The 22,975-nt window shown below is 53.9% G+C and overlaps 1 protein-coding gene and 1 long non-coding RNA gene across 5 annotated transcripts; one reads left to right on the top strand and one right to left on the bottom strand.

Annotated features, from left to right (window-relative positions):
- Positions 1–8,392: 8,392 nt before the first annotated feature.
- On the bottom strand, positions 8,393–10,650 carry LOC125079248 (uncharacterized). 3 transcript variants are annotated; one of them, XR_007121077.1, is made up of 3 exons: positions 10,585–10,650; positions 9,531–9,649; positions 8,393–9,203 (listed from the first exon to the last, which is right to left on the bottom strand). It is a non-coding gene; the product is annotated as an uncharacterized LOC125079248 (long non-coding RNA). The 3 variants fall into 3 exon arrangements; XR_007121075.1 differs by having other exon boundaries at positions 8,393–9,207; XR_007121076.1 differs by having other exon boundaries at positions 8,393–9,207; positions 9,476–9,649.
- A 1,010-nt stretch (positions 10,651–11,660) lies between these two features.
- On the top strand, positions 11,661–22,924 carry SCYL1 (SCY1 like pseudokinase 1). Of its 2 annotated transcripts, none has more exons than XM_047691495.1 (18): positions 11,661–11,845; positions 12,193–12,333; positions 12,524–12,646; positions 12,726–12,952; positions 13,366–13,456; positions 13,533–13,688; positions 15,732–15,890; positions 16,768–16,875; positions 17,643–17,756; positions 19,491–19,646; positions 20,169–20,357; positions 20,477–20,552; positions 20,835–20,999; positions 21,238–21,380; positions 22,028–22,099; positions 22,186–22,398; positions 22,487–22,541; positions 22,662–22,924. In XM_047691495.1, the coding sequence occupies exons 1-18, from the start codon at positions 11,735–11,737 to the stop codon at positions 22,784–22,786; spliced, it is 2,424 nt and encodes an 807-aa protein (XP_047547451.1). In that variant the 5' UTR covers positions 11,661–11,734; the 3' UTR covers positions 22,787–22,924. The 2 variants fall into 2 exon arrangements, with proteins under 2 accessions (XP_047547451.1, XP_047547452.1); XM_047691496.1 differs by having other exon boundaries at positions 22,031–22,099.
- Positions 22,925–22,975: the final 51 nt, after the last annotated feature.

The raw sequence follows: 22,975 nt of genomic DNA on the forward strand, positions 1-22,975 counted from the left end.
TTCTATTCTGTTTCTCTATATGTTTATTTATTTAGTTTTTTAGTTTTAAGATTTCATTCATTTATTTGAGAGAGAGAGAGCATGAAGAGGGGAAAGGGCACAGGGAGAAGCAGACTCTCGCCTGAGCAGGGGCCCAATGCGGGGTTTGATCTCAAGACCCCGGATCATGACCCAAGTCAAAGGCAGACTCTTTTTTTTTTTTTTAATTTTTTTAAAGATTTTATTTATTTATTTGACAGAGAGAGATCACAAGCAGGCAGAGAGGCAGGCAGAGAGAGAGGAGGAAGCAGGCTCCCTGCTGAGCAGAGAGCCCTAGGCGGGGCTCGATCCCAGGACTCTGAGATCATGACCTGAGCCGAAGGCAGCGGCTTAACCCACTGAGCCACCCAGGCGCCCAAAGGCAGACTCTTAATCGACTGAGACACACAGGCGACCCTTCCATGTGAATTTAAAAACCAGCTTATCAATTTCTACCAAAGAGCCAGCTGGAATTTTGGTAAAGATTGTATTGATCTTAAGATCCATTTGGGGGAATATCGCCAAATTCATATCAAGGTCTCGATCTGTCAGTGTCGGATGTTTTCCCTTTGACTTAGACACTCTTCAGTGTCACTCAACAATGTTTTTGTACTTTTTGGAGTATAAATTTTGTATTTCTTTTGTCAAATTTGTTCCCAAATATTTTATTCTTTTGAAGCTATTGTAAATGGAATTGTTTTCTTTTCTTTTTCTTTTTATTTATTTATTTATTTATTTATTTATTTATTTGACAGAGAGAGACACAGCGAGAGAGGGAACAGAAGCAGGGGGAGTGGGAGAGGGAGAAGCAGGCTTCTCACCGAGCAGGGAGCCTGATGCAGGGCTTGATCCCAGGACCCTGGGATGATGACGTGAGCGCAACCAACTGAGCCACCTAGGTGCCTCTTTTCTTTTATCTTTCTTCTCTCTCTCTTTCCTTTTTTTTTTTTTTAAGATTTTATTCATTCATTTGAGAGAGACAGAGACAGAGAGAGCACAAGCAAGGGGAGTACAAGAGAGAGAGGAGAAGCAGACTCCTTGCTGAGCAGGGAGCTTTATGCGGGGCTCGAACCCAGGACTTTGGGATCATGACCTGAGTCGAAGGCAGATGCTTAACTGTTTGAGCCACCCAGGCACCCCTAGAATTGTTTTCTTAATTTCTTTAAAAAAATTTTTTTTAAGATTTTGTTTATTTATTTGACATATTAAATGGATCTACAGATCAATTTGTTATATGTTTAACAACTGAGCCACCCAGGCGCACCTGTTTTCTTAATTTCATTTGCAGATTGTTCATTGCTAGTTTATAGATACATAATTTTTAAAATTTTTATCTTGGATCTTGGGAACTTATTGGATGCCTTTATTAATTTGAATAGCTTTGGGGGTGCCTGGGTGGCTCAGTTGTTAAACATCTGCTTTCGGCTCAGGTCATGATCCCAGGGTCCTGGGATCGAGCCCCACATTGGGCTCTCTGCTCAGCGGGAAGCTCCTTCTTCCTCTCCCAGTCCCCCGCTTGTGTTCCCTCTCTCACTCTCTGTCAAATCAATCAATCAATCTTTTAAAAAGAAGTTCTGGGGTGCCTGGGTGGCTCAGTGGGTTAAAGCCTCTGCCTTCGGCTCAGGTCTTGATCCCGGGGTCCTGGGATTGAGCCCCGCATCAGGCTCTCTGCTCAGTGGGGAGCCTGCTTCCTCCTTTCTCTCTGCCTGCCTCTCTGCCTACTTGTGATCTCCATCTGTCAAATAAGTAAATAAAATCTAAAAAAAAAAAGAAGTTCTAATAGCTTTTGCACGACTTCCTCAGTTTTTTTTTTTTAAAGATTTTATTTATTTGACAGACAGAGAGATCACAAGTAGGCAGAGACAGGCAGAGAGAGAGGAGGAAGCAGGCTCCCCGCTGAGCAGAGAGCCTGATGCGGGGCTCAATCCCAGGACCCCGGGATCAGGACCTGAGACCCCGGGATCAGGACCTGAGCTGAAGGCAGAGGCTTTAACCCACTGAACCACCCAGGCGCCCCCTGCTTAGGTTTTCTATATACAAGATCATGTTGAGTCCCACGTTGGGCTCCTTGGTCACTGAGGAGCCTGTTTCTCCCTCTGCCTGCTGCCCCCCCCCGCCCCCCGCTTGTGCTCGATTTTTCTCTCTCTCTCTCGGAAATAAATAAATAAATAAAATCATTTTTAAAAATTAAAAATAATAAAAATTTTAAAAGCTCTCAACACACAGGAATAGAATGCAACTTCCTTACCCTGAAGAGGGCGTCTATGAAAAACTCACAGCTAGTATCACACTTAAGGTGAAAGATGAATATTTTCCTTGTAAGGTCAGGAACAAGACAAAGACGTCCACTTCACCACCTCCATTCAACATTGAGCCAAAGGCAGATGCACAACCGAATGATCCACCCAGGTGTCCCTGTTGAGAGTTTTTATTATAAAAGTGTGTTGGATTTTGTCAAACGCTTTTTCTGCATTTATCAAGATGATCATGTTTGTTTTTCATTCTATTAATATGATGTATTGCACTGACATGGTGTGTTTGTATTACATATTACATTAATTATTACATGTTAAACCGACTTTGCATCCTTAGGATAAACCCTACTTGGTCATGGTATGTAAGTCTTTTTATTTTTTTAATTTTATTTATTTATTTATTTATTTTAAAGATTTTATTTATTTATTTGAGAGAGAGAGAGATCACAAGCAGGCAGAGAGGCAGGCAGAGAGAGAGAGAGATCACAAGCAGGCAGAGAGGCAGGCAGAGAGAGAGAGAGAAGGAAGTAGGCTCCCCGCTGAGCAGAGAGCCCGATGCGGGGCTCAATCCCAGGACCCTGAGATCATGACCTGAGCCGAAGGCAGAGTCTTAACCCACTGAGCCACCCAGGCGCCCCTATAGTTTTTTTTTTTTAAGATTTTATTTATTTGAGAGAGAGAGAGAGTGAGAAAGCACGAGATGGGGAGGGTCAGAGGGAGAAGCAGGCTCCCCGCCAAGCAGCCAGTCCGATGCGGGACTCGATCCAGCGACTCCAGGATCATGACCTGAGCTCAAGGCAGTCACTTAACCAACTGAGCCACTCAGGCGCCTGTGAAAGTTTATAGTTTTGTTTGATTTTGGTAGAGGGTAATATTGGCCTGATATAATGGGTTGGGAAGTGTTCCCCCCTCTTCTATTTTTTGGAAATATTTGTGAAGAACTGGTATTATTTCTTCTTTAAATGTTTGGTGGCAATCAGCACTGAAGTCATCTGGGCCAGGACTCTGTGGGCGGTGTTACTGATTACTAATTCAGTCTCGTTTTGTGTTAGAGACGTAACCAGATGGTCTGTTTCTTCTTGTGTTAGAGACGTAACCAGATGGTCTGCTTCTTCTTGTGTTAGTTTTGGTAGTTTGTGTCTTTCTAGGAAGGTGTACATTTTATCTAAGTTACCTAGTTTATCAGTGTTCAACTACTTATAGTATTTCTTTTTTTTTAAGATTTTATTTATTTATTTGACAGAGATCACAAGTAGGCAGAGCAGCAGGCAGAGAGAGAGGGGGAAGCAGACTCCCTGCTGAGCAGAGAGCCCGATGCAGCCCCAGGACCCTGAGATCATGACCTGAGCCAAAGGCAGAGGCTTAACCCACTGAGCCACTCAGGCACCCCTACTTCTGTACTTTTAAATTTACCGAGGTTTATTTTTTGGCTTCCCAAGTGGCTTATCCTGAACACCATTCCATGTATATTTGAGAAGAATGTATATTCTGCTGTGTTGGGTCTCTTTCATTTTCAAGGACTCTTGTAGGGCCCAGTTTAAGGCCCAACTGGATAATCTAGGACAATCTATCTTTTTTTATTTTTTATTTATTTATTTTTTAAAGATTTTATTTATTTATTTCACAGAGAGAGATCACAAGTAGGCAGAGAGGCAGGCAGAGAGAGAGGAGGAAGCAGGCTCCCCGCTGAGCAGAGAGCCCAATGCGGGACTCGATCCCAGGACCCTGAGATCATGACCTGAGCCGAAGGCAGCGGCTTAACCCACTGAGCCACCCAGGCGCCCCAATCTTTTTTTTTTTTTTTTAAAGATTTTATTTATTTATTTGACAGAGATCACAGGTAGGCAGAGAGGCAGGCAGAGAGAGAGAGAAAGGGAAGCAGGCTCCCTGCTGAGCAGAGAGCCCCGATGCAGGGCTCCATCCCAAGACCCTGGGATCATGACCTGAGCCAAAGGCAGAGGCTTTAACCCACTGAGCCACCCATGCCCCTAGGACAATCTATCTTAAGCTCAGCCTATTAGTAAACTTAATTCTATTTGCAACCTTTGTTCCCTTTTTTCATGTAATAGTCACAGGTTTTGTGGATTGGGATATGGTCATTTGGGGGTGGGGTGGGGTCATTATTCTGCTTACCACAACAGGAAAGATCCGTGAGAAGCTTCTTTATTGAGTGTCATGTTTGCCAAAACAAAAACAAACCCTCCATAACCATTTTGGGGGAAGGCTGTAGTGTGGAGGCAAAGTAATTTTTGCCTTACAGTTATTCTCACGTTTTTGCAGACAATGAAGTGTCTTCTTTAATTCTCAATATTTGAGTTTTTAAAATTTTAGATTTTACTTATTTATTTGAGACAGAGAGTGAGTGAGCATGAGGAGGGGGAGCAGGAAATGGAGAGGGAGAAGCAGTCTCCCCCACCCCCCACCATGAGCAGGGAGCCTGGGGGCTCGATCCCAAAAGCCTGGGATCATGACCTAAGCTGAAAGCAGCTTAACTGGCTGAGCCACCCAGGTGCCCCAATTCTCAATATTTTATACTTAGGACAAAGCACAATTTAAATCTTTTCTTCTTATTTTTTAAAAGATTTTATTTATTATTATTTTTAAAATCTTTTTTTTTAAAAGGTTTTATTTATTTATTTATTTATTTGACCTGGGCGGGGTGGGGAGAGAGATCACAAGTAGGCAGAGAGGCAGGCAGAGGGAGAGGGGGAACCAGGAAGCCTGATGGTGGGGCTTGATCCCAGGACCCTGGGATCATGACCTGAGCTAAAGGCAGAGGCTTAACCCACTGACCACCCAGGCGCCCACAATTTAAATACTTTCTAAAATGAAATGTGATTAACTGTCACATAAGACCCACCATTGTTTAACAGCAGTTTTTCTGTTTCATGACTTAAATATCATAAAAGAAGTAGGAAGAACACGAATGACAAGTTCCCCACATGGAAAGCTGTCAAGAAATAAAGCCTGGCGCGCCTGGGGGGCTCAGTCAGTTGAGTGTCCGGCTCTTGGTCTCCGCTCAGGTCTTGATCTCAGGATTGTGAGTTTCAACCCTGCACTGGGCTCCATGCTGGGCATGGGACCTACTTAAAAAAAGAAAAGAAAAGGAATAAAGCTTGAACCATTAGCCAGTAGCTCTTGAAACCACTCAGTAGGTTGAACAACAAATATTTTCCCCTGAAGTCTTTGGATCCCTTTTAGCTAAGCTTAAAGTTTCTATTTTATTGAAGGGAAAGATGCCACTGCAGGCAAGACAGCGGAAGGACTTCCCAAAGCACATACGTTAAGTCACATGTTTACTATGTATATATATGTGTGTGTGTGTAAGTACATATATAATTTTCTGTTTATAAAAGTAATTCACACTCATAAAAACTTCAAACATTACATCACAGAAATACTATGTTGAGGGGCTCCTGGGTGGCTCAGTCAGTTAAGCATCTGCCTCCAGGTCGGGTCATGATCCCAGGGTCCTGGGATCGAGCCCCACGTCCCTCCCCCTGCTCAGCTGGGAGCCTGCTTCTCCCTCTCCCTCTGCCTGCTGCTCCCCCTGCTTGTGCTCACTCTCTCTCTGTCAAATGAATAAATAAAAATTTTTAAAAATTACTATGTTGAGTTGTATGAAATTTCAATATTTCACTATTTTTTTGACCTACAAACACAGCGATTTCGTACTGTTCAATAATAATATAGCAGGGAGAATCCCCCGTAATCTGCACGCCCTGGAGGGAACCACTGGCAAGTGGTGTGTATTTCTCCAGGCTGGAGAGTGTGTCTGTGCGCGTTCATGGTCAGTGAACTTATCACCACGATGATGAAGCAAGGATGTTGCAACCTGCTTTCTAAACACTTTGTAGAGCAAAGCAAATCCCCAGACTGCTTGTGCGGCTTCCCTCTCTGCGGGCCCCATTTCCTTATCTGTGAACATGGAACCCCTGTTTCTGTGCCCGTTAGTTATTGCCTCTCAGCTCCAAATTCGTTGTATTTGTCTGCTCTGTGAAAAATGGATCTGGGCCCTTTAAATATTTTCCTTAGCCACGTGGAACAACGCTAAGCTTTGCCGGTAGAGGGCGCTGGCAGCCATTTCTTGCGGCAGAGGGTTTGGTTCCTGGTAGTGATGGGCTTCTCTCCTCTGGCCTGTGCGGCAGGTCCAGCTTCTGCAGCTCAGCTCCAGCCACGGGTAGAAGCTCCTTCCGCGCAGGGAGCCTGCAGCACCCACCACCAGCCTCTTCCCCCAGGTCCATCCTAGGAGCAGCGGAGTGCCTCTTCCCCAGCCCCTTAAAGCATGACTTCCAGCAAGTTCCACGGGACCTTCGTGGGACTTCAGCAACTTCTCTACTATCCAATGAGTTACCTTACAGCCGTTCCCTTTCCAGCCAGGTCTGGAGCTCAGACCCGGGGCTGGATGGAGGTCCTTGGCGAGGGCGGGGGGGGGGGGGGTGAGGGGGGAGGGATGGTGGGGGGGGGTAGTGCTCTATCTCAGCCCTGGGGATGAAGGCTGCTCCTTATATCTGCTATTCCGATATTCTTTTTAGAGCCCTCTTTATTTCTTCTTCTTCTTAAAGATTTTATTTGTTTATTTGACAGACAGAGATTACAAGTAGACAGAGAGAGGAAGGGAAGCAGGCTCCCCGCTGAGCAGAGAGCCCGATGCAGGGCTCGATCCCAGGACCATGCAGGGCTTGATCCCAGGACCCTGGGACCATGACCTGAGCCGAAGGCAGAGGCTTTAACCCACTGAGCCACCCAGGCGCCCCAAGAGCCCTCTTTACTCCTTACCGGCCAATCCCTTGGTACTCCAATCCCTGTCCCAGTTAATAATTCCTTCTTTCTTTCTTTCTTTCTTTCTTTCTTTCTTTCTTTCTTTCTTTCTTTCTTTCTTCTTTTTTAAGATTTTATTTATTTGACAGAGAGAGCATGAGAGGGAGAAGGTCAGAGGGAGAAGCAGACTCCCGCGGAGCTGGGAGCCCGATGGGATGCGGGACTCCATCCTGGAACTCCGGGATCATGACTTGAGCGGAAGGCAGTGGCTTAACCAACTGAGCCATCCAGGAGCCCCCAGTTAATAATTCTTTATGTTAGACTTGTCCAGTCCAAATGACTTTGTGGTTTCTCTCGGACTGAAAGAGATCCCGCATATTCTTATGAGGATCTGAAGGAGGGAGAGCGCTTAGCTCAGTGCCTGACAGGCAGGGAGGATGCAGAAAACAGCAGTGACGTCATCATCCTCATCCTTGTCCTCGTCACCAGCTAGTCTCCACGCCGATGCCTACGGAACAGCCTCTTCTTTATTAGCCATTGCTGTGGTTTCACGGTATGCATGGAGTTTTGAATCCCTCCACTCCTGCCAGACTCCTCCCTATTGCCCCGATTACCATCGGCCCTCTGATCCCCCTCCACCAAGCACCAGCTGCGCTAGGCACTGAAGCTGTTACCTACAGTAACTCACAAATTCTCATCCTGTGCTTATTGTATTAATTTCCACAAATTTGGCCTAAAACCACACTGATTTATTACCTTACGCTTCCGGATACCCGAAATCTAAAATGAAGGGGTCAGCAGGGCTGTGTCCCTTCTGAGGGCTGCAGGGGAGAGGCTGAGTTTTCCAGCTTCTAGAAAGCGGCCTCCTTACTTGGCTCACGACCCCTCCCTCACAACAGCTCCTGCTGGCACACCTACTACTCACTGTGGTCCGCCTACAGCATCAGGCCTACGGGGATAATCCAGGATGACTTACCCATCTCCAGATCCGTGACTAGATTGCAACAGGGAAGCCCCTTTTACCGTGTAAGGCAACATATTCACAGAGTCCTGGGATTAAGATGTGGACATATGTGAGCTGACTTTGTTCAGCCTACCTTACCCGTGGAATAAATACTATTATTCTACCCATTTTACAGATGAAAAAAACTGAGGTGCAAGGAGAGTAAGTAACTTGCACATGGTCGCACGACTCATAAGGAACAGAGCTGGGAAACAGGCAGTCTGACTCAGCTACACAGCGTTGTGTAAATCTTTGCATACCAGAATGAGGCTATGTGTAGCATACCTTTCTAGAAGCAGAATTACTGGGGTGAAGTTTAATCGGTGTTGCCGAGCTGTCCTTTGCTACAGCTGCGTCATTTCATGTCCACCAGCAGCACTGAAAATCCAGATGCTTTGAGGGCAGAATAGGACTTGAGTACACAAAACCAAAGGATTTTTACAACTTATCAACTTGGTGACTGAGAAATGTTTCTCTTTCGTGAAAGGAGAAGAACAATACTCTCTCATTCATAAAAAAAAAAACAACATTATAGTGGGAATAAAGAATTCTCAGTTTCCTGGGAAAAAAAATAAAAAATTCTTGATTACCTTCACATATTGCAAGACTGAAAACACTGTCCTAACCTTGACTGTGACCCCAGCCTTGTCTCCTTCTGCCCCATCTTGTCAGAGCCACCGTTTTTGAGGGTTTGATTTTCCCACCTTGGTGGATTGCTTTTGTCTCCAGTGATATCTGAAGATCCCTAGTTAATAGATCACTTCCATCACTTTCCAGTTTTCCCCTCTTTGTTTTGTATCTACGCCACAAAGCTTGTCTACAACTTCCTTTTCAACGCCTTCCATGTCCCTTGTTCGTGGCTGTTTATTTGGGGCCAAGTACCCCTGTTAACCGCAGAGGCGAATGTTTCATTACTCTGAGAGTCGTCCGTTTACAGGCAAGGAAAACACGTGAAGTGACTTCCCAAGATCCCATAGACGTGGCATTCAACCCGAGGCACCTGCCTCCAGGTTCCCCTTGCTTGACATCCCACTGTACCTGCTGGGGAGCGGCTGGCCCCCTGGTACCCCGCAGAATGCACGTGTGCCTGCCGCACCGTGTCTCCAGGTCCTTGCGGGTCTTGGTGGGCTGCTTGGATTTGTCCCAGCTGGGCTGCCACTTTCTTTCTTTCTTTCTTTTTTTTAAAATATTTTATTTATTTATTTATTTAACAGAGAGAGAGAGAGAGAGAGAGAGAGATCACAAGTAGGCAGAGAGAAAGGCAGAGAGAGAGGAAGAAGCAGGCTCCCCACTGAGCAGAGGGCCCGAGGCAGGACTTGATCCCAGGACTCTGGGATCATGACCTGAGCCGAAGGCAGAGGCTTAACCCACTGAGCCACCCAGGTGCCCCTGGGCTGCCACTTTCTATGTGTGAGCATTTAGAGCTTGGGTTCCTCACCTGTAAGATGGGAAGAACACCAGTCCTCCCTCATAGGGCAGTGAACTTGTATTACCCCCGCTTTGCAGCTGATGATGTGGAGGCTCAATGTTAGGGCAAGGTGGGCACAAAGAGAACCGGGGAAAGGGATGCTGTCCTCTTCTGAAGATGGTAGCCCTTCCGTGCTGAGTTCCACTGTAGAAGGAGGTTAGTTAACAGAGAATCTGTTTCCTGATTCCTCATTTGTAACTCTGCTTTCTGGTGTGATCCGCTCAGCCTGTGCTAGGCTTGGCTCCTACCTCCTTGCTGTCCCTCTGTGCCCTGGAGACTCCCCGATCTCCCCCAGCCCAGTGGCCTTCCCTTTCTGCATCTGTTTCTTCTCCAGGAGAGGCCCCCATGCACTGCACAGACCAAACACTTGGTAGGGGCTAAGACAACATGCACTGACTGAATGCTACCACATGACCCCTATTTTCTTGAACCATCCCCTTCTACCATAACTCCAAAGTGTCCTCTCCATCATTTCACACTCACAAGCACACAGCTCAGGCTCTGGCTTACTTACCTCCCTGGTATGAAAAAATTTCTAGGCTCTGTGTTCAGGCATTCAAGACTCCTACTTGCCATTCCCCACCCCCCACACTCGTGACTTTAACTCCCCACCCTCCAATATTGCAAATTCCACATTCACAGTGTTGTCACTATCTTCCTAACAGAAGCTACACAGGAAAATCTCTAGCAGTTACTTCTATTCTGCTCTGAGCAGCCAACACCCTGTCCAACCCTCCCTCTGGGTGACTATCCCTCACAGGTGCTTGGACAAGGAAAGGGAGACAATGAGTGCTGTGCTGAGTGACTGTTCTCTGTCAGGTGGTACTGAACAAAGTACTGTTCATTCCAATTTACAGATGAGGGAACCAAGGTTTCCAGAGGATAAGGTGGGCTCCCACAGCCAGTGATAGGGCCTGAGCAGGAATTTGAACCCAGCTCTGCTGACCTTGGCATCCCCCACTCTCCAGTCTGCTCCCAAAGGCCTCCCAACTAACATATAATAGGTTCTAGGATTTCACCCACACTCCATAGGGGTGACTACAGGACTGTCCCCAACCCTGGGTCCCCTGAGACCCTACCTGAAGAGGGGGGTCATTGTCTAGTCAGTCTCTCCTGGACACTGGACTCCATCCAGCTAAAGGGCTGGGTCCCCACTAGTGTGACTGCCATTTGAGCTGCAGACACCACTTTCTCATAAAGAAGCCCTACCTGCACAGGCAGTGGGGGGCCTGGAAAAGATGCCGATGCTCTCCTTGGAGACCAGACAGCCAGGTCTGCTGGGCCGAGGAGAGCAGGGCCCTCTGGCCCTCTGGTCTCTTCTGGACTTTCTGGGCTGTTTCTTCTCTTTTTCTGGAGTTTCTGCTTCTTCCCTCCCTGCCACAAGGTTCCTTGACCTCCCCTGGATGTTTGCTTCACATTCTGTCCCCCCCCCTTCCCCTTGCTCTGTCTCCTTGAGCTGCTTCTTCGGTCACTCAGTCATTCCACCAACACTGATGCCTCACTGGATCCTGGAGCTGCCCACTGGCAGGTGGGAGAGAACATCTGGCTTGGGGACAATCGTCCTCCCTAAGCCTCTGTCTACCCCACTTCTCTCCTTCACGTCTGTCTACGACTTACTTCCTCTTCCGTCCCGCTAGCTCTCCTCTTCTTCTTCTTCTTTTTTTTAAAAGATTTTATTTATTTATTTGACAGAGAGAAATCACAAGTAAGCAGAGAGGCAGGCAGAGAGAGAGGAGGAAGCAGGCTCCCTGCTGAGCAGAAAGCCCAATGTGGGGCTCGAACCCAGGACCTGGGATCATGACCTGAGCCGAAGGCAGCGGCTTAACCCACTGAGCCACCCAGGCGCCCCTAGCTCTCCTCTTCTATGCCTCGGTTTCTCCATCCCCTCTTCCTTCTCAAGTTCTCATCCCCATAATAACGCTGGGAGGTAGACTCTACTACCACCCACATTTTAGATGTAAGGACACAGAGGCTCAGAGAGTTTGGGTGACCTGCCAGGCCCATACAGTAACCGGTAGGTAACTGGTGGCGCCTGTCCAGCAGGTGCTTGGCCAGGTAGCCTGGAAGCTGGTCTCTGCGCCGCCGGCCCCGCCCCCCGATCCCGCCCACGCCCCGCCCCCATCTGCTCCGCCCACCGACTCAGGCCCCGCCCTCGCCCCGCCCCACCCCGCTCGGCGGCCGGAGGATCCGGAGCAGAGGCGTCCCCAGCCTGCGGCGGCGGAGGGGACAATGTGGTTCTTTGCCCGGGACCCGGTCCGGGACTTCCCGTTCGAGCTCAGCCCGGACCCTCCCGAGGGCGGCCCGCCCGGGCCCTGGGTCCTGCACCGCGGCCGCAAGAAGGTGAGCGCCGCCCCGCTCCGCAGGCCGCGGCCGACCTCGGCCTCGCCTAGTCAGCGCCGCCGGCCCCGCCGCGTCGCGCCCCGCCTGACGTGGCTGCGGAGCCTCCGGGCGACGGGCCGGGGGAGGGGGCCGGGCAGTGCCGACGTGGCGGGCGGAAGGACCGAGGGACGACAGGCGGACGGAACCGGGGTCACGTGGGCCCGGCTCCGTGTCCCGAGGGCTGACCTGGGGAGAGGCCGGCGGTGGCCCTTTCCTCCCCGCACTGAGCAGCTCTGCGACCGTCTCGGAGCTGGAGTGGTCGCTGGGGCCCGGCCCACATCCCTCAGGTCCCTCTGCCCTCCCCCCAGGCCACAGGCAGCCCTGTGTCCATCTTCGTGTACGATGTGAAGCCCGGTGCCGACGAGCAGACCCAGGTGGCCAAAGCTGCCTTCAAGCGCCTCAAAACTCTCCGGCACCCCAACATTCTGGCCTACATCGATGGGCTGGAGGTACCTGCCTCCCAGGCTGCCCCATCTCTGCCCCGGGCTTTCTCCCAGTCTCCCCGTCTTGTCTTCTGTCTTCCCGCCCCTCAGTTTCCACCCCTTCTGCCTGGGCACCCCCACATTTGATTCCCTTCCTCCACCTGTCTCCCTGGGCCTCTCATCTCCCCTTCCTCTCCCGCCATGTCCCCCTCTTCAGACAGACAAATGCCTCCATGTAGTGACAGAGGCAGTGACCCCACTGAAAATGTACCTCAAGGAGCGAGCTGAGGCCGGTGGCCTGAAGGAGCTGGAGCTCTCCTGGGGGCTACACCAGATTGTGGTGAGGTGGGGGGCAATGGTGATGAGAGCGGGGTGGGGGCCTTGGGTTGCGGGGGTGTGATGGCTCCTTCTGCCCCCAGAAAGCCCTCAGTTTCCTGGTCAATGACTGCAGCCTCATCCACAACAACGTCTGCATGGCCGCTGTGTTCGTGGACCGCGCCGGCGAGTGGAAGCTGGGGGGCCTGGACTACATGTATTCGTCCCAGGGCAATGGCGGGGGGCCCCCCCGGAAGGGGGTCCCCGAACTTGAGCAGTATGACCCCCCGGAGTTGGCTGATGGCAGTGGCAGAGCAGTCAGAGAGAAATGGTGGGTGACTGGGGTTGGCATGTCCCAGCCTGCCCTATTCTGGAAGCTCCTGCAGCCTCAGGACCCCTCAGCTAACTGGCACACACCCCTGTCCCCTGCTGCCCAGCTGGGGAGGGAACTGGGGTCTTCCGGGAGGTAGGGCAGCTTAAACACAGGCTTTGAGTGTGTTTTGGTGGTTCTGAGGTTGAAAGGTGTGTGACTTGCTTTCCTGAGCCTCACTTTCTTTATCTGTCCAATGGGACTAATGAACCCGCACCCTGCTTCTCAGGGTTCTCCTTTCCTGATGGGAGGGTCAGCTGAGGGACATAGTTCAGCGTCTGCCATGCAGTGAGGGTCTGGTGCAGTGAGGGTCTGGAGGCCTGTGCTAGCAGGTGGCAGGGCCTCGAGCAGCTTTGGTCACTGCCCTGCCTCAGGTCAGCTGACATGTGGCGCTTGGGCTGCCTCATCTGGGAAGTCTTCAATGGGTCCCTACCTCGGGCGGCTGCCCTGCGCAATCCTGGGAAGGTGAGTGTCTGACCCAGTCCCAGCTCCTCTCTGCCGGCCAGCCAGCCCTGCCCTGACACTGACCCTTCTCCCATAGATCCCCAAATCGCTGGTGCCCCATTACTGCGAGCTAGTCGGCGCCAACCCCAAGGTGCGTCCCAATCCAGCCCGCTTCCTGCAGAACTGCCGGGCGCCGGGGGGCTTCATGAACAACCGCTTTGTGGAGACCAACCTCTTCTTGGAAGAGATCCAGGTGAGCCCCCCCAGTCCTCCCGGTCCCCCCCGGGCTTTGTTCCTGTGTTCTTCACCCCGGCCCCCCCTCCCCACTTTCCACAAAGTGGAATTAGACCCTGAGAGACAAGGAGGGTCTATGGAGCCAGGCTCTCTGGGCCTGAATCCTGGCTCCAGCTCTTGCTGTGTGACTTGTCTGACACATGTTACTAACGACAGTACCTACTTCAGGGGACTCTCACTGGCAGAGAGCGACAGAAAATACATAAAAGGAAATGTGTACTCCCCGGGACAGGGGTAAATACCAGGAAGGAAAATAGTGGGTCAGGGTGCTCAGGGAAGGCCTCTCTCAGGGCTGACATTTGAGCTGAGACCTGAAGACTGGGAGCCATGGGGATGGTGACTGGGGAGGAATGTTCCAGGCAGGGGGAACAGCAAATGGAAAGGTGTGAGGAAGAGATTCTTGGCTTAATCTCCTTGAACCTCAGTTTCCATATCTGTATAATGGGGGCAATAATAGTCTCTGCGGGCCCGTAGGTTGTTGTAGGGAATGAAGGAGGAAGGTTTGGCCCTGGATACCTGCTCTGACCCGGCCGTGTGCGGGGCACACAGAAAGGTGACTGAGAATCTGGAGTTGGGGAGGAGTGACAGACACTGGCACAGCATGGGGAACCTGGGCTGTGTCTCGAGGCAGAAGCGCTGGAAACGCTGAGCCCTGTGCCTCCTGGGCCATTTTGGGGCAGCAGGAACTTTGTTATGCGAAGTTTTCTTCTCACAGAGCCCCGGCAGCCCTGCTTAAAATGTGCTCCACAGGCAATGGCTGTTTCTGGCCAGTCCCCAGGAGACTGGGAGGGCAGTGCCTAGAGGCCCCTCTTCCTGTCACTGGGCAGACCAGTGGAGAGAGCCCAGCTAGGCAGCCTGGAGTGTGGTTGAGTCTTCCTCTGGGCCGCGGCGCCCCATGAGCGCTGTGAGAGCACGAAGCCTGCCTCCCGCACTCACCTGAGCTGCTCCGGTGCCAGCCAGGTCCTCCTCATCCCCAGCCAGAGGTCAGCTCTTCCAGACCAGGCAGCAGCTTGGGAAACGAGGTTACAGTAGTGAGCACAGGAACTTTGGAAGCAGCCAGGACTAGGTCATACTCCTTGCACCATCACTCCTGGCTGGTGACCTTGAACCTCAGCCTCCTTGTCTGTACGTGAGGGGGTGAGCACCTCTTCCTTGGGGGCAGCACCGCGGAGGGACCAGACCCCTGGGACACACTTTCCCCTGACTACTTTTTAGCTGTGTGGCTTTGGGCCAATTCCTTGCCCTCTCTGGGCATCAGCTTTCTTGGTGGAGCAAATGTGGATTATGTTAGCACCTATCTCATAAAGTTGCGGGGGGATGATTTAAACTGCATAAAGGTTTCAGTATATAACTCTGGCTGGCCTGTAGTCTGTCCTCAGGGAATGTGAATTCTGCGGATGACGGCCTTAGAGGGAGGTTGGTGGGGTCATTGAGCTGACAGCCTGGTCTCTCTGGCTTCAGTGGGAGGACCAGGTCTGGGGGTCAGCTGTACCTGATCCATGCCTTCCCCACAGCTTGCCAGGAATGCCCGCCCAGCTGGGGCCTGGGCAATGGGCTAAGCCTCCTCCCCTGTCTGAGCCTTCGTGTCCTCCTCGGTGTGCCGGGGTTAATGGTCCTCACACCTTGGGTTATGGTGAGGAGGAGAGGCAAGGCTGACAAACGACCTGCTGTCCCCAGCGGCTGCTTTCCCAGCAGCAGGTCCGCGTGTGGTGGCCATGACGATGGTGTGTCAGGCCGCGAGCTGACAGGTTTCCCGCGCACGACAGCTCTGTGAGGTGGTGTAGTTGTTAGTGCGTCTCACAGATGGAGGGACTTACCCAAGGTCACGTGGCTGCTAAAAGGGGGAGCTGGGATTTGAAGGCAGCCCCGCTGGGCTCCCGCAGCCACACGCTTCAGTTGTCTTTCAGGCAGGGTCGGGGGACGACCCCCTGTCCTTGCCCGTAGCTGAGGAATGGCGTGACTAGGCTGATGTCCTACCTGTATCCTGTCCTTGTTCCCCCAGATCAAAGAGCCAGCTGAGAAGCAAAAGTTCTTCCAAGAGCTGAGCAAGAGCCTAGACTCCTTCCCCGAGGACTTCTGCCGGCACAAGGTGCTGCCCCAGCTGCTGACCGCCTTCGAGTTCGGCAGTGCCGGAGCTGTCGTCCTCACACCCCTCTTCAAGGTGGGTGGGGGCGGTGGGGCCCAGACCCTGGCTGGGGGGGGTCTGAGTGGCAAAAGAGAGGGCTCTGGGGGAGGGACAGACCGGTTAGGGCAGACCCACACTCACACTCATACACACACACACGCACAGCCGCCTGCGTGGTTGAGGAGCTCGCTGCCAAGAGCCCATCGGTTCAGCTCTCCAGGGCCACCTGATTGGCCGTCCGGGAGGCTGCAGGGACTTCTCATCCTTGGGGGGAGGAAACCCTGTGCCTCTAAATTCTTTTCCCGCAGACCCCTTACTCAGAACCTATAGACCTTTTTCCGTTTCCCCAAGACAGCAGCCTTGGTCTGACTTGTGCACCCGGTTTCCAGGGCCCAGGAGATCGCCAGCTCATCACCCCACTTTGTATCCTCCCTCCTGACCTCTTGGCACCCTGTTCTTTGACAACTAGCAGCTGGATCCTCTCCGCCTTCCCCAGACCCCAGCCTACCCTTACCTGGGCACCTGCTGTTCCCCACTCTGTCCACTTTTCCACGAAGGGGGAAGACAGCAAGCAAATCCCATATGGCTGGCAATCTCCAGAAGTGATAGAATTATAGTTAGAATTCTGTGTGCACGTGTGTCCATGTAGTGTACTGGGGCCTGATTGTACGGAGGGGCACAGACCTTTCATCGGCCTCCTGAGAGGCTGCCTTGACCCAAAAAGGTGTTACGGGCAGGGCTGCCTGAGAGGATGGGCAGAAGGGCTGCTGGAGAAGTGCCAGAGCTCCATCCACCATCACCCCCTCCCCATCCTGGGATATAAGCAGGGAGCCCAAGGAAAATGAATGAGCCCAGTAAGGTCACCCCACTTCCACGGAGGCAGCTGAGCCCCGTTTCCTGCTCTTTCCCAAAGGTGGGCAAGTTTCTCAACGCTGAGGAGTACCAGCAGAAGATCATCCCTGTCGTGGTCAAGATGTTCTCGTCCACTGACCGGGCCATGCGCATCCGCCTCCTACAGCAGGTGGGGGCTGTGATTAGACCCTGTCCCCCTCTATCCCACCTGGACCCCACCTTGGCTGCTGGGGAGACCCCCTGCCTCACCTCCAGTCCCAGGTCGGTGACAGGAGGTGGCACCCTGGAAACTTTTCCCCAAACACACACAGGTGAGGGGCTGGTAAGCCTAGGCTCCTAGGAAATCGAGACCATCATGGGGCTCATCGGCAGCTTTGAGAAGGCACAGCCTGCCCAGATCGCAGGCCTTCCCCCTGCAACCCAATCTCTTGGCTTGGTCACCTGAGCCATTTAGAGTGGGGATAGTGTCTCTCCTGCCAACACCAGGGCAGTCGGGAACATCAGACATGACCTCTGGGATTGAGGGGAGGGGCCTCTTATAAGCCAGGAAGTCCTAGAGGCTCCCAGGTGTCATCCCCTCTCCGACTGCCAAACATGCCAGCCCTCCCTGAGCCACTTCCCGGGTGGGGGCGATAATTCCTTTTACAGAAGAGGCAGTGGAGGCTCTAAGAAGGGGCGTGGTGCAGGACCACAGGCCGGACCCTCCCGCTCCCAGTCCTTGGTTCTTCCCAGAACCGTCCTAGTCTCTCATCACTGCATGTGGTCCTAAGGCCAGAGAAAGGCCAACTTCGAGGTAGGGGGCTCAGGACACTCACCTGGCTGGCCAGCGCCTGTGTAGGGGGATAACCAAGCCACGAAATTGGCCGGTGGCCGTGGTCAGGCAAAGAGGGGCTGACTCTGTTCTCACCACCCCCCTCCCCCAACACCGGGCCACAGATGGAACAGTTTATTCAGTACCTGGATGAGCCAACAGTCAACACACAGATCTTTCCCCACGTTGTACATGGCTTCCTGGACACTAACCCTGCCATCCGAGAGCAGACAGTCAAGGTAGGTGTGCCCTGGTTTTCCAAGGCTTGGAGGGGGCTCACACGAGGACAGAGGCCTTGGTTTGGGCCTGTGCATCTGAGGAGGTTAGGGGAGGGGCAGGCACCATCCGGCATATAGGCCCAGGCCCCGGGTGCAGCTCAGTAGCTGGTGGGAGGGCAGCACGGGCATGGCCTGTATCCTCCGTGCAGTGGACACTGGCTGAGGCTCTCTCAGTGCCCAGCCTTGTCGCCCGTGCTTGGACGCAGGGTCTGTCTCATGGAGCTGCTTTTTGAGGTGATAGAGAGTGGGCTTGCCAGACAGGAAACAGAATTAGAAAGAGATGTTAGGGGGAGCCTGGGTGGCTCAGTAGGTTGACTGACTCCTGATCTCAGCTCAGGTCATGATCTCAGGGTCCTGGGATCGAGCCTTGAGCGGGTCTCTGTGCTCAGCATGGCATCTGCTTCTCCCTCTCCCTCTGTTCCTCCCCCTGCTCAAGTGCACGCACGACTGCTCTCTTTCTAAAATAAATAAAGTCTTAAAAAGAAAAGAAAAGAAAAACTGTGTTAGAAAGTCGCAGAGCGTGAAGAGAAGGGTTTGCAGTTTTGAGAACAGCAGTCAGGGAAGCCTTGGCCAGGGAGGTGTCACTAAAGGAAAGGAGGCAAAGGGTCGGGCTGCGGGGAGATGGTGAGGAAACGTGCTGTGTGCAGAGGGACTGTGCCCAGAGATCTGGAGGCCAGCACGTGCCTGGAATGGAGGAATAGCAGCAGGAGGGATAGCGTGGCTGAAGGGGCAGAGAGGTGGCATCTGAGAGGTCATGGGGGCTCAGATCTGAAAGGCAGTAGCGGGTGGACAGAAGGGGCCACGTTCCAAAGGGGGCGGGCAGACGGTATGTGCCCGTGGGTGGCTGTGAAGCCAAGTATGGCTCCGAGGTTTCTGGCCTGGGCAGCTGGAAGGTTAAGTTGCCATTTACCGGGAAGACTGGGAGCAGCAGTTTTGCAGGAAGAGGTCGGTCTGCAATTGGCCAGGTCTGTTAGGCAGGTGCGGGTGTCTGTTTGGCCGCTGGTTATACGTGTGTGTAGTTTTAGGAAGAAGCATGGGCCGGAGGTGCGCACCTGGGCATTGTCCACTACTCAGGGCTTTCAAAGCCATGAAGGGGTAAGGTCACCTAGGGTGCAGTGTACAAGAGAAGGGGCCTGGGGAGCCGCTCTGGGGCTCTGAACAGTGAGATCTCAGCCACAGGAGACCGAGAAGGAGCGGCCAGTGAGGTCCGAGGAGAACCAGGAGAGGGCGGGGGCCTGGAGGACCAGAGATGGAAGTCTCCAGGAGGGAGAGCTTGGGGATGTCACAGCGCTGAGGGGTCGGGTTTGGTTTGGATGGAGAATTGGCCATTGGACTTAGCAACACAGAGGTCCCTGGTGATCTCCCCTCCAGCCAGTTAGTCGAGTGTGGTGGGGGTGTTTCTGTGGACATCTGAGTCGAGTGCACGCAAGAGAGAGCAGAAGGAGAAAGATGGGAGACAGGAGCGTGAGCAAACTTCAGAGGTTGTGGGGTGAAGGGGACAGAGAAGTGTCCCGTTGCTCAGCATTCCAGGTAGGGGCCAGGACCTGCTGGGGAGGCAGGTTTGGGAGGGCCTCGGCCGGTCCTGTCAGAGCCCAGTGTCCCTGTCGGCCTCCACACCCTCCCAGGAGGCCACTCCTCCCCATGGCGCTTTGCTGGCTGTGGCCTCCAATTTCCACCCTGCCCCCACCCCCGCAGTCCATGCTGCTCTTGGCCCCGAAGCTGAACGAGGCCAACCTCAACGTGGAGCTGATGAAGCACTTCGCCCGGCTGCAGGCCAAGGACGAGCAGGGCCCCATTCGCTGCAACACCACCGTCTGCCTGGGCAAGATCGGCTCCTACCTCAGTGCCAGTGTGAGTGCCCAGCCTGCCGCCTGGGGCTTCTGTCCCTGCCTTGGGGCCCAGCGTCCTCCGGGGCCAGGCCTTCTTGTGCAGTCATTCCCAGCCCCAGCGTCAGAGAGCCGATGGTGCTGGATCTGGGAGCCGAACTCTGGCTTGCTTGGCCCCGACGCCATGGGCAGCCCCGAGGCCAGGGTTTGCAAATGCAGACACATAGCAGGAATGAATGAGTGAATGAATGAATGAATGAATGATGTCAGTGCACAGGTCCGGAGAGAGGTGCAGGCCCTAGCCCCAAGGCAGCTGCTGCTCCAGCCCCCGCTGTCCTGAGGCAGCAGGAACCCACTGATCTGGGAGGAGAAGCCAAGATTGAGTTTTCAGTAAAAAGTCTCCCCATTTGTCGGTGATTAGCTCACGTTTTTCTGACTTGGGGGTGGGAGCATCCGTAGATGGTTCTGCTCTGGGAAGCAGGTCTGGCAGTCCTGGGTCCCAGTACAGACCCTCCACTCAGGAGCGCTCTCCCCCGGCCCTCCCCAGACCAGGCACAGGGTCCTCACCTCTGCCTTCAGCCGGGCCACTAAGGACCCATTCGCACCTTCCCGGGTGGCGGGTGTCCTGGGCTTTGCGGCCACCCACAATCTCTACTCGATGAACGACTGTGCCCACAAGATCCTGCCTGTGCTCTGCGGCCTCACTGTGGATCCCGAGAAATCTGTGCGAGACCAGGTGAGGCACAGCTGGGCCTGGGTTCAAGCTGGGGCTCCGGGGGTTAGCTGGGCCCTGGCTGGCCCGGTGGGCTCGCAGGAACCCTGGAGGCCCCAGCTCTGCCCCTTCCTCCCCCACAGGCCTTCAAGGCCATTCGAAGCTTCCTGTCCAAACTGGAGTCTGTGTCCGAGGACCCCACCCAGCTGGCTGAAGTGGGTGAGTGGCCCACACTCATGTTCCCTTTCCCTCCCACCACATCTTTGACTGTCACCTTTCATGGCCCCCTTCCCCCTCACTGGAGTATCTGGAAGCTAGAACCGCAGGGAGCAGACCTGACACCACGGCTCCCCGCCGCCCCCATCCCACCGATGGGAGAGCACAGGCCCGGAGAAGGGGGGCCACTACAAGTTGCTCCATGTTAGTTCCTGCCTTCCTGTCACCTTCCCCATAGAGAGCCTGGGGTGACTGTCCCTGTCTCTGCCTTCTGTCACTGCCCAGAGAAGGATGTCCACGCAGCATCCAGCCCCGGCATGGGAGGGGCGGCAGCCAGCTGGGCAGGCTGGGCTGTGACAGGGGTCTCCTCGCTCACCTCCAAGCTGATCCGTGCACACCCAGCAGCTGCCCCGGCTGAGACCAACGTCCCCCAGAGACCCACGCCTGAGGGTGAGTGTCCCAGAGTGGCTGTGTGGGTGACTCAGAGGGCTCAGGGGTGCCGGCACCCAGGAGCTATTCTGTCTGGCTTCCCCTGGCGTGGCGGTGGGGATGCGGGGACAGGGCAGAGTCTAGTCCCCTCATGAGCTTTCCCTCCCTACACCTACCTCCACCCCCCAGCAACCTCTCCCTGTTTTGAGACCTTCCTGGGTCCCAGTGTATGGGAGCTCAGTGAGCCTCTGCTCCTCAGGACTTCCTGCCCCGGCCCCTACCCTCGTTCCTGCCACACCTGCAACCCCAGGCCCCTGGGAGATGCAAGAGGAGGGCACAGACACGGCAGACGACAGCAGTGCTGCTGACAGATGGGACGATGAAGACTGGGGCAGCTTGGAGGTGAGTGGGGCTCAGGGGTCTCCCTAGGCGACTCCAGCTCAAAGGTTGAAGCCTGCCTTCAAGGAGCTTGGGTGGCCTTGGCTGGAGTCCCGCCTGTCCTCATCTGCACGGCGTCCCTGGTGAGGCGGCATCCTGGAGTAGCTCTTATGGGTAAGAGCTGGCAGCGGACACCCACTCAGCTCCAAGGGCTCCGGGGAGCAGGGCTGGAAATGGGAGTCCAGGTGGGCGGTTTGGGGGGCAGCCCCTTGGTCTTCCTCACTCTCTTCTGGTCCCCACTTTGCCCACTGGCTCCACTGGTCAGCAAGGAGCGGCCATCCCCAGGCCTATGGAGAGGGGGTTGCTGAGGATGGAGTGGGGCTATGCTGAAGGGAATGGGGACAGGCCTCTGGGCCCGATTTCTCCACCTGCTGCCAGCAGTGTCTGGCTTGGGGCTGTGGGGAGGGGTGTGGACCAGCTAGATCTTACTCCCCAGCCTCAGAGTGATGGCACGTGCACTCTGGATGGGAAACAAGGCTTGAGGAGCAAATGAGATGGAATGCAAAAGAAGAAAGGGTAGACCCCATGGCTGGGAAGGGGCTAGCAGGCTTCCTGGCCCTTTGGGTGCGGGCTGGCATGTCTATGGCCGTCCTCTCCTTCCCACACTGCAGCAGGAGGCCGAATCGGTGTTGGTCCAGCAGGAAGACTGGAGTACTGGGGGCCAGGCTAGCCGTGCTGGGCAGGTAAGCAGAGTGGGACACGGGTGTTTCTGTGGGGGTGGGGCCAGCTCCCCCCACCCCATCGGGCACCACCTTCCCACCTTCTGCAGACCAGCAGCCTGGATGTCAAATCCCCCGAGTCAGACTGGAGCAGCTGGGATGTGGAGGGCTCATGGGAGCAGGGCTGGCAGGACCCAAGTCCCCCAGAGCCACCCCCTGAGGGCACACGGCTGGCCAGTGAATATAACTGGGGTGGCCCGGAGCCCAGCGACAAAGGTGATCCCTTTGCTGCCCTATCGGCTCGACGGGAGACTGGTGCGCAGGTACGTGGCACCCATCTGGGGGAGGGTACAGACTGGGGTAGACCTCAGCTGGGAGTTCATGCCCACTCCCGCCACGCTTTCGTTTCAGCTGAGACCGGATTCGTGGGGCGATGACAACTGGGAGGGTCTGGAGACAGAGAGCCGTAAGTGCTTCCCCTGGGACAGCTGGTGGACTAGGGTTATTGACCTTGGGGCAGGTGCAGGCTGGGCAGCTGAGCCCCCTGTGCTCCCGAAGCCCTCAGCCCACCTCCTCCTGCTCCCAGGGCAAGGGAAGGCTGAGCTGGCCCGGAAGAAGCGTGAGGAGCGCAGGCGGGAGATGGAGGCCAAACGCGCGGAGAAGAAGGCAGCCAAGGGCCCCATGAAGCTGGGCACCCGGAAGCTGGACTGAACTGCAGATGCGGGCGCTTGTAGCCGCGGAGAGTGGGCCCCGCGGATGTATTTATTGTACAAACCATGCAGCCCGGCCAGTCTGGCCAGGCACATCTCACGTGTACATAATCAGAGCCACAATAAATTCTATTTCACACTCCGGTGTTGGGCTCAGTGTAGCCCCTCCCAGGAGGCTCGGGTCTGGCAC

Source organism: Lutra lutra, chromosome 10 (assembly GCF_902655055.1).
Source record: "Lutra lutra chromosome 10, mLutLut1.2, whole genome shotgun sequence".
NCBI lineage: Eukaryota > Metazoa > Chordata > Mammalia > Carnivora > Mustelidae > Lutra > Lutra lutra.